Below are 10,531 nucleotides of genomic sequence, written 5' to 3'. Positions count from 1 at the left end.
GTCTAGGGAAGATGAAAGGGGCCGAGGGCCTGGGGAGGGGAGGACCGCGGGGCTGCGGCGGGCGGGAGCTGGCACCGGACAGGCGGAGGCCGGGAGGCAAGAGGGCCAGGCCCTGGGGGGTCCGGAGGAGGCCGCCGAGCGGGCGGGGGTGGGAGTCCGGGGTCCACTCCGGGTCTCCTCTCAGGTTAGCTTCCACCCGTCCCCCACCCTCAGCCGCCCCAACCTCCTCTCCCCAGTCTGCCTCCCGCCGCTGCCCCGAGCCCACGAGCGATATCCTCCGAATGCAGTTTCCTTCAAAGCGCCTTTGAAGCCGCGCCCCGCCGGAGGGCGAGATTTCGCACCTGGCGGAGGGCGAGAGGGCTGCTTGGGGGAGGGGGCTAGCACCCCGAAACCGCCCGGCTCGCCGTCTCGGACCCACTGCCCCTTGCCCCCCACCTCCGGCTCTGCAACGCGGCCCCAGAACCCGCGACGGGGACCGTGGGCTGGGGCGCCGCCAGCAATCGGTTTCAGGCCGGAGGATGGGTGGGGGGGGCCAGGCCGGGGCGCCCCCTTAGCCCAGCGGTGGAGCCTTAGGGGGTGAGGGCCGCACAAAGCCCTATTGTGGCTTGAGAATGGCCGCCACAGAGTGGCTTTTGTTCCTCCGCTAACTCCGTGGCGAGCACGACTGATTGCGGCCCGGGTAGGGGGCGGGTTACGTGCCAGGCCGGGGCCGCCCGCCGGGAGCCGCCTCTATGCAGGTCCGCGACAGCGCGGCAGTCCGCGCTGCGACCGCGGGACCGGTGTTCCGTCCGGGCCCGGCCCTGGCCTGCCAGGGTCCGTTGACGCAGAGCCCGAGAAAGAGCAGAAGAAACCTCTCCGCCTTCCCAACTCTGCAAAGAGCTCAACGTCAAAAACAACCACCTGGACGATCTGGCAGACGAAGTCTTCTACCGCGGGCATAATGTGCAAACCAGCACCTCAGAACGGCCCCGGGGAGTCCCCAATTTGCCAAAGAAAAATCCCAATCCCGTGGCTCACCCTCTCCCTCCCTCTTCTCCTTTTCCCACTAGGACAAAGTTTAAAATCGAACTTATTTATTACATTTTTTTTTTTTTAAAAAAGACTCCATGAGGGCATGATCCCTTCCCTTCCATGAATTACCTACCCTCTCCCCAAGCTCCAGAGGCTTTAACCCTTTAACGTGGGGCCTTGAGGGAGCAGGAGATAGAAAAGGAGGATCCAAAGTCACAGGAAAGGCATTCGAAGGCACAAAGCGGCTTTAAAAGTCACTGGAGGTGGAGGTGGGAGAATTTGAAGTCCCAGGTTGGGGGCTTATGTATGCACCCAAATCAGCTTAGGGACCTATGTCAGCCTGGCTCTATAAATTCTTTCTTGTGGCTTCTAGACACCAGTCTTGCTCACAGTGCCTTGCACAGAGTAGACACTCAATAAATACTTGATTTATTTGAATCTGATCCCAGAGAAAGCCTTCTCCACCTATTCTTCAGGAGAGGCACCTCACAACTGAAGTCTGCCTCCTATTAAGCGGGCTTCCCCAAAAAGCCTCTCTAAGATGGCAGCTTCAAATTCTCCATGACCATGGCAACAAGGGATTAGCCTGATGGGGTCATGGTATTAGGGGAGGAGCAGTGGAAGAACCTGTTCTGGGTTTGAGGGAGCTGGGGTACATTCCAGTCCGCCCTCCATAGGACTTGAGGTTTCACAGCTTCTGGCTGGGGGTGGGAATATTAGGGATCACCCAATTGAGAGATAGCTCATCAACTCTTTAACAGAGATCTAGCTAACCAACCCTATTAGCAGAGATTCCATTAAAAGAGAAACCCCATTAACTGAGACCCTGATGATAGAAATTCTATGAACAGGATCTCCACTAACACTTCACCTATACGGAGATGCATTTAACTAAAATTTCCATAGCAGAAATGGACCTTCTCCCCCCTCCCCCCGGCTCACTCTACCTGACCTTTATAACTTAGATAAATAGAATTATTATTATTACTATTCATTTCTCTTGGGATATAGGGGTTAAATATATAGGCCTGGGGGCAGCCTCCCTGACCCTGGGGTCACCCCATCTTTAGGATCAGATCCCCACTGGTCTGCCCCCCTCCTGGCACCCTGCTCCCTGTCAGGTCACTAACCCCAATCCCCCTAACTCTGGTCCCTAATAAAGAGGCCACCAGGGGGCAATAAATTATCATCATTATCATCATTGTGTTTGTAAAAAGGAAGAACGCTGTGCAGTATGGACAGCAGCGGAATAAGAACTTGGGAAGATGGGAGCCTGGAAGCTAAGGGATAGTGGTAAATAAGCTTGGAAAGCAGAAAGTATGGGTGTCAAGGAGCTAATAGGATGGAGAAATGAAGGGTTGGGAGCCCAAATGGAATGAAAGTGAGTTAGTATGGTAAGAGCAGAGTAAAGAGAAGCTGTGAGCAGGGGTAAGGAAAGAGTTTAGAAAGCCAGAGTACAGAATCAGGCACAAGGTGAGGGCCTAAGATGAGAGTTTATGGAATCGACTCATGGCAATGGGAAGAGAGGAGCTGAGGAGGCATGCAGGTAGATACCCAGCCCCAGAATGGCCAGGGGAGAGATGCAGAGTGCCCCAAAAGGCAGCATGCAAGGGGCAAAGGGAGTAAGGGGCAAGCAGTGGTCCACAGAGCCAGGAGAGTCTGGCAAGCAGCCCGGGGCTGGAGACCCTCCACCCAGCTCAGATCTCCAGCAGGTTGCTCTGCTCGGGGCTGCCTTCAGCGGCTTTTTCTGGGGGTGCCGGAGAGGCTGAAGGTCGGGGTGTCTGACTGGTCTCCTCTTCCCCAGCGCTGCGGCCCTCCCCCAGCTCCTTGGGGCCACTGGGTGGAGGGCCTGGGCCTGGCTCGCCGTGGGTGCGTTGGTGTTTGCTCAGGTGGTCGCTTCGGGTAAAGCGCTTGGAGCAGAGCAGGCAGGTGAACTTTTTCTCCCGGGTGTGAGTGCGCACATGGCGCTCCAGTTCATCCGAACGGGTGAACCTCTTGCCACAGAAGAGCCAGTTGCAGACGAAGGGCCTCTCGCCTGTGTGCCAGCGCAAGTGGGCCTTCAGGTGTGAGGCCTTGCCATACACCTTGCCACAGCCTGGGATGTGGCAGCTGTGGATGGGCTTCTTCCGCAGCCCAGCTGCCGCGGCCCCCAGGCGCTCGATCTCCTGGCAGTTAGGACAGTCACAGGAGGAGCGCCCTGCTCCACTGCCCCCATAACCACCACTGCCCCCTGTGCCTGCGCCACGAGGGGGTTTGGCTCCACCACTCCCCTCCAACTGCCCACTATTGCCCACTGCCTTGGGTTTATAGACATCTTGGGGTAAGACATGCTGAGGCCCTGGTTGCAGAAGGTGAGGAGCTGGGTAGGGGGCTGGATTAAGGGGGGCAAAGTCGGCTGCGTAGGTGGGTAGCTGGGGGTTCAGTGGAGGCTGAGCAGGGCCTGTGGGCAACGTCCCTTGCAGCCCATCACCCTGGCCTTGCCCACCACCTAACCAGTTGCCCCCAGGGTGCATGTCCCACCAAGGTGCAGGAGCATTGCCTGGGCCTGGTGAGATACCTGCGTGGATGCCTGCCTTGTACCAGGAGCCATAGGGGTGTGCCATGTCAAGAGAAGTGTAGACACTGGGCAGGCAGTCAGAAGAAGTGTGTCCCTTGGGCACTAATAACCCAGGGTCCTGAGTGCCCGTGGGCCCAGGGAATGAGTGAGAAAAAGGAGGGTAGTCATTGGCATAGCCCGAGGTGGGTGCTGGAGGACTGCCTGCAGGTGAGAGGAGCCCATTGGTGCTTGAAAAGGGGGCTGGGTAGGCATCCCCCATGGTTTTTGCAGCTGAAAGGTCACTGGCCACAGAGTATGGCTTCTTTGTGCCTGCTTTGCCCAGTGTCGTGGAGTCCCGCAGAGGGCTGGAACCGCCAAATTTGCTACACGCCGCTGTCAGCATGGCCAGGGGGCTGGAGCCATAGTGAGCTTCCTCCTGGGGAGAGATGGAAGCACTACTTAGGGGAGAGGAGGAGAATGCAGAGGGAAGGGTAAACCAGGACTTAGACCTAGACACATGCAGAAGAGAACAGAGGGGTCAGGGAAGAATTGAAGCAAATGGGGAACCAGAGGCAAGAAGAGGTGCCAGTGAGGACTGGGTCCCAGGACACAGCTCATTGTGGAAGGAGAGCAGAGGCCCAAGACTGCAGCCTGACACCCAACCAAGGAGGCAAGAAGCAGAGTTCACTGTGATGTACCTAGGGGTGTGCACAGGCCTCCGAGACACAGGAGATGCCTCTCAAATAACCATGAGAGGGGCTGGGGATAGATGCAGAGCCTGAGCAAGAATTAGGGATCCTGGCTCCTGGGAGTGGTTTGGAGCAGAGGCCATGATGAAGGATTTGGGAGAGGAGAGATGAGGCTCAAAGAGCAGCATGGGAAGGAGGGAAAATATTAGGGAACTACAGTTACCCCGATTCCAGATTTTCCCAGCATTACCCCATATTTCACTTCCTGTCTCTGCTTCCTCTCCTGACTAAGGCAGTGGCCGGGTCTCCCCAAGGCCTTGTTCCCATGTTCCTGGTAAGGAATCTCTTGGCAGAGACTCTGGGCCTGGGGAGCAAGAGGAAGCAATGGCTGAGACACTGGGACATTGAGAGGGAACAGGGCTGCCGCCAAGCCAGGACTGTGGCTGAGGCAAGAATGTCTTTCAAGCGGGCAGTGGCACCTCCTGCTTTGTGGAGCCAGCTGGTACCCCATTTGGAGGGCTGGAAGAGCCTGAAGTCTTCACTCCCCTCCAGGGTGGGGAATTGGGGTGGCTATGATACTGGCTTGCAGCCATACCCCTCTGTGTCTCAGTGTCCCCTGACATGTTGCCACAAAGCTGGACTCTCTTCGCCCTTCCAGCACAGTGTGGGATGGAAGCTATGTAGGAAGATATATGGACTCAGGACATGGGAGGCTTTTAGAAATGCAGAATGCCCTTAATGCCCATCCTGCTGCTACCGCCAGGCCAGACCTCCTTCAGGAGCTCCTGGTACCCCTCCCTGGGTCAGCCTCGGGTCACTCTAGGAAGAGATGCCCTCCAGAACCCCTGGCTGGCCCAGACAGGCATCCATCACTGAGAATCCCACCAAAAAGCAATGTCCTCAAAAACTGACCCTGGACAGTTCCCTGACTGGGGGCCTCAAAAGCCAATGTACCTGGTGCCTTCTGGGTAAAGCTGAAAAAGAACCCAAGAACCCAGGGTTCCCAGACCCTGTCTGCCAGCACGTGATGTGTGTGAGACACTAGTCCTCAAGGCTGGTCTGGGGTCTTCAGGTTGCAGTGAAGGGTGTGCACACTCACCACTCTTGCACTGCTCCTCAAGTGCAGACCTGCTGCTCCCCCTGCCCAGTTCCCCCTCTCTGAGGTTCTGTTGTCCCCACAGACATGGACTCCCAAATCTGAGGCACCAAAAGCTTCCTCAGGTTGGGCCATAGTAAAAGCCCTGGTCCTTCCCAGCCAGGGTTCTCCTGGAGCCTCTGATCCCCCAAGGAGAGGGTGGGCTGAGGTGCGGGGGCAGGAGCCAAATCCCAGCAGAAAGGGAGCGCTAGAAACATGAATCCGAAGGACAGAGGCAGAGACCGGGAGACACAGGAGCAAAGCACCAAGCAAAGGGTAAGGAACTGATGTAAAAGCCTCCAGGGGTAGCAGAAGGGGAACAGAGGGAAAACTGGCATTAGGGAACAGAAATGAGTCTGAAAGAGCAGAAGGTGAAAGACAAAAGGGAGGGAGCAACAGGAAACTGGTATAAACAAAGAGGGTGATGGAAAGAGACTGGGCTAGGGAGGCAAAGGAAAACAGTAGAAAGGAAAGGGAAGGAGGAAGAGAAGAGGAGGAGGAAGAAGGGAAGGAGGAAGAGGAAGAAGACGGCAGATTTCCAACCTAAGAAAGCCACCACGGGGCTGGGCCCCAGAAAACCCCCAGACCAGGCCGCTTCTCCCGCCTTCCCCCTGACCGCCCCCTCCCCCTCTGCCCAGCCTGGCCCGGCTCCGTTGGTTTCCCTGCGGTCGGTTTATTTTTAAAAACGCCGACGCCGTCCCCCGCCCGGCCCTCACACTGTGGCCACAGGGGCCTCAGCCAAGCCCAGGGACCCCACCCAGCTGTGGGGAGGGAAGGAGGGGTGAAAGAAGGCAAGCAGCCCCCGGCCAACAGGAGACCCCAGCCCTGGGGAGCGAAGGCCCCAGGGCTCCTGAAAGCAGGGAAAAGGGAGCAGGACACCAGGCCCACTCAGACTATTCTAGAAGCCAAGAGCAGGGCCCCTGGCTAAGTTTCACCACAGCCTCAGTTTCCTTCCCTTGCTGTTTGCGCTCTCCTCAGAACTGGGGAGAGGGTCCCGGTGAGGGGTCCTAAATATGAGCCCTCGTACCTGATGGAATGCATTCCCTGTCAGGGACCCAGGAGTCCTACCTTCCAATTGTTTTTAATCCTACCTCTCCACCCACTATCTCTTAAAAAAACAGCAACAACAGTAGACTTAAAGTAGGGAAGGGGGAGCCTCTGAAGAAGGAGCAACATGAGGCGCTCTCCTAGCTCTCTTGCCCAGATGTGCAGCCTCCCAGATGTGCAGCCCAGGAAGGGAGGCCCTTTCTTCAGGTGCTCGCAGTGCTCAGCTGACCTCCCACTGGAACATTCGCTCACTGTGTATCTGAGAGCTGACTGTCCATAGGTTCTGAGCACCCAAGGGCCCAGTTTCCAGTTCTCCACTTTTTCAGCCCCCTCCCAGGTTGTTTAGTTCTCCCAGCTACCAATTCTCCCTCCGCACCTAGCCCGGACCCTATTTATCCCTCCTCTCGGCCCTCCTGCATGTCAGTCAGCCCAGGTGAGCTTCCCGTCGAGCATTAGCTGCTTCTGTCTCTGAACCCAAAGTTCTTCCCCCTGCCAAAGATTCCCCCCATACCATGCAGAGGGCTTCCTGATGTGGTGGCTGAGGAGAGCAGGGAAGAAAGTTGGGGACCCAAGTACCCCAAAATTGGTGAAAGAGGGGACTGGAGTGTCTTTATGTTGGGACACCTCCAGCTCACGCGGAGGGAGGGACTGGATGCCCACTTCATGACATAACCTCTTGCCAAGTGATATCGCAGTCCAGTGTCTTTCCAGCAACCCTTTGGGCCTGCCCTTCCCCCGGGCACCAGTGCCACGCTGGCAGCTCTGGCATGATGCCCATGCCCACTGACACTGCCTCTACCTTGGGTGGACCCAGGATTTCCATGCACCTTAATTCTCCAGCTTCCTGAAGACTAACCATTGCTTCAGTGATGGCCCAATATAGAGTCTAGTGGAGCGATGACAGGGAGAGCAGTCTGCCCTCAGTGCAGCACCTGGGATCCTTGACTGGTACAGAGCAGTGACAAGGGACGTGGTGTTCACCCCACTGGTGCTCATGCCATTCCCTCAAACTCAGTCACAAACGATCCCCCAGCCTTACACACACCATTCCCTACTTGGACTAATAGATATGGCCCCGCTTATACACACACGCATACACATACACCCCTGTGTTCTCACAAAGCCAGCCATGCGTACAGTCACTGCTTTACATTCTAACACTTACACTCAGACCAATGAACACGAGTGTTAACACTCCCGCTCCTCTTGCACACACCCCTCCTACAGGCTGAACGAGTTAGCTTCCTGTTCGGCCCATCACCCTTGGGACCTGAGCTAGGGTGCTGGGAACATAGACCATAGATGGGGGCTTCTGCCCTGGCCAGGTAGCTCAGGTAGTTGGTTAGAGTGTCATCCCAATATCCCATGATTGTGGGTTCGATCCCTGGTCAGGGCACATACAAGAATCAACCAATGAATGTATAAATGGGTGATCAATGAATCAATGTCTCTCTCTAGTCAATAAAAATAAGTAACTAACTAACTAACTAAATAAATAAATAATTAAATAAAGATGGGGCTTCTGAGGACCAATAATATGGAAGATTCAAGGCCACGGAAAGAGGCTGTCTTTAAGGGAGGGTTCTCTGGCCACAGATTCCTATGGAGGGACCCGGGAAGTAGGACAGAGATGGTGACAGAGAAACAGAGTCAGAGACCCAGAAGGAGGGAGAACTCAGGACATTCCAACAGGCTCTGCATGGCTGTGTGTCCCCTTTTCCAACTATGCGCCCTGAGTCCCTCAGAAACCCTAGTAGAACCAATGATTTTTCAAGACCCCAAACCCTGACCCCCATGTTACCCTGGTTTCCTCCATCCTCAGTGCCAGAGGCAAGGGATGCTGGGGTCCCAGCCTGCAGGGGAAGTGGCCCAGTCCGCCCTGGAGCCTCCCACTCCCAAAATAGAGCTGAGTTTGTCTTTGGCTGAAAGCTAAATATTTGTGAGCCGGGCAGGCGGCCTCAGACCCTGGCCCTCCTCCTTGGTTCTCTCTCAGGCCTGGGCCCAGTTCTTCTGGTCAGCCTCCCCCCCCCCCAACCCCGCAGGCACAGGGCTGCTCTGCTCCCTTCTGTCATAGCCCACCTCCTCTCCTATGCACACCAGCCCAGAGGCCCAGCCCCCTCCCCACCTACAAACCAGACAAGACACTGCTCAGGCTAAGTTCCTGGAGACAGGACCCCCAACTGCCACTCTGTGCTTACTCAACCAGTTCTAGCACCTTCTCTCTCTCCTGCTGTGTGCTACCAGCTTATCTCTCTTCCAGCCTTCTTTCCCCACCCTACCCCTCCACTCACTCCTTTCTCCATCCCCTTTGCAATCCTCAGAATTGGTGTGCTTGGTCAACCTTAGGGGTCCTGCCTTCTTCTTACCCAGTCTCCTCCCCTCCTCCTTAGACTGCTCTCTGACCCCTGACCATACTGTCTCCTCCCTTCTCCTGCCCCTTCTCCCACCCCCTCCAACCCCACTCCTCTCTCCTCATCAGAGGGACCCCCTAAAAGTGACAAGCACCGCAGCAACTGTCTGTGTGAGTTGGGAGGTGGGGAGTAGGCAGGGATTAGGATCATTAAGATTGTGGCTGGTGTCCTGGGGGGAAGAAGGGACAGTTACCTCAAGCAGGGAGGACGCCATCCTGAGACTGGGGAACAGGTCCCAAGGAGCCAGGCAGATGGAGAGAGCCGAGCCGGAGAAAGAGGGAGAGGGAGAGGGAGTGAGAATGGGAGAATGAGAGAGAAGAGATCTAAAGTTAGAAGGGACTGGGGGGGTGGGGGTGGGGGGGCTGCTCTCTGTCTGTAGGGATCCACCCTCTAATTACAGCTTTCCCAGAGGAGAAGGCTCCGGATCCAATGAGCAGGGCGAGAGAGGGAGGCAGAGGGTCCAAATTTCCTGCTCCATTTGCTGAGCTCCTCAAAGAAGGGATCTGGGCGGGAGAGGAGAAACAGGGCTCCCAGGGAAGGGGTGGAAGCAGGAGGGGGGTAAGGACACGGGCAAGTTGTCAGGGCGTCCTGGGGGTGCTGAGGGTAAGGGTTGAAAGGTCGGTGGGCCCAGGTGTCCCACACCCTGCCCCCGGCAATCCCATGGGCATCTGTGGGAACCCCTCCCAGCTCTCCCCAGTGTCAGATACCTGGGGGACTGGGGCTGGGTGTCCTGGGTCTCTCCTCTCTGGAGGTCTGGCAGTGGGAGTGCAGGCAGGAAGTGGCCTGAGGGTCCTGGGAGGGCTCGGCTCCTCTCCCAGGCCAGCTCCAGTCCTGTTCCCACTTGGGCTCCGATCCTACAATCCTACTGACTCCAGAGTCCTGGCTGCTGCTCGGCTGCTGCTGCTTCTGCTGCTGAGGCTGCCGCCGCCGCTGCTGCCGCTGAGGGAAGGAACAGGAGGGAAAAGGAACAAACCCCAAACCACTAATTAGAGATCCAGGGGGGGATGGGGGATTGGGGACGACACTCACACAGAGAGACTGGAACACACAGCCATACACACTCATGGACAAACACAGGATGATACATGCACACATACACACAGCGCTGTGCACGCAGACACAGCCACTGTCATGAATGAACACAGACAAACACACACACAAATGAGCTCAGTGACATGGCTGGAGGCACTCACACCACACACACCCGAGCTGACCACAGAGATGCTTGCTTCCCCAGTCACCCACCTCTAGATCGGGAAAGCAGTGTGTATGGACACGTGTGCGTGCATACATGTGTGTTATGAAAGACAGGAGGGGCAACATGCTCTGGGGTGAAGGCTTCTGCTGCCCAGGCTTTTAGGGTCACTGAAGTAGGTTCCAGAGCAAGGCTTAGAGAAAGGGACAGAGTGGGACAGAGCCTGGCACAGGCTTGGGGGTTCCCCAGTCCTCCTCCCAATGCCTTTGAGGAAGTGGTACCTAGGCCTACCTCACTCTGTGGGGCAGAACCTGGATCTTCTGGTTCTGGGAAAATTTGGGGCGGGCAGGAGTGAGGGTGGGAGTAAAAGGTCATTGGGTCAACTCACCCATGCTCAAGCCTAGCCCCTTTGGATTAAGGCCCCAAAAGGTATGCTCTGGCCTCCATTATTCCTTGCGAGTTACCCTCCTCGGGCCTCTTTTGGCCACACATCAAATCCCCACCCTT

General features: G+C 56.5%; 1 protein-coding gene across 2 annotated transcripts; it reads right to left on the bottom strand.

Annotated features, from left to right (window-relative positions):
- Positions 1–2,708: 2,708 nt before the first annotated feature.
- SP7 (Sp7 transcription factor) lies at positions 2,709–9,043 on the bottom strand. 2 transcript variants are annotated; one of them, XM_045829964.1, is made up of 3 exons: positions 9,023–9,043; positions 4,487–4,600; positions 2,709–3,983 (listed from the first exon to the last, which is right to left on the bottom strand). In XM_045829964.1, the coding sequence occupies exons 1-3, from the start codon at positions 9,041–9,043 to the stop codon at positions 2,709–2,711; spliced, it is 1,410 nt and encodes a 469-aa protein (XP_045685920.1). The 2 variants fall into 2 exon arrangements, with proteins under 2 accessions (XP_045685920.1, XP_045685921.1); XM_045829965.1 differs by lacking the exon at positions 4,487–4,600.
- Positions 9,044–10,531: the final 1,488 nt, after the last annotated feature.

This window comes from Phyllostomus hastatus, unplaced genomic scaffold (genome assembly GCF_019186645.2).
Source record: "Phyllostomus hastatus isolate PE091 unplaced genomic scaffold, TTU_PhHast_1.1 phas_scaffold_93, whole genome shotgun sequence".
NCBI lineage: Eukaryota > Metazoa > Chordata > Mammalia > Chiroptera > Phyllostomidae > Phyllostomus > Phyllostomus hastatus.
Note: the sequence above shows the minus strand (reverse complement) of the source record. Positions and strands in the feature narration are given on the sequence as shown.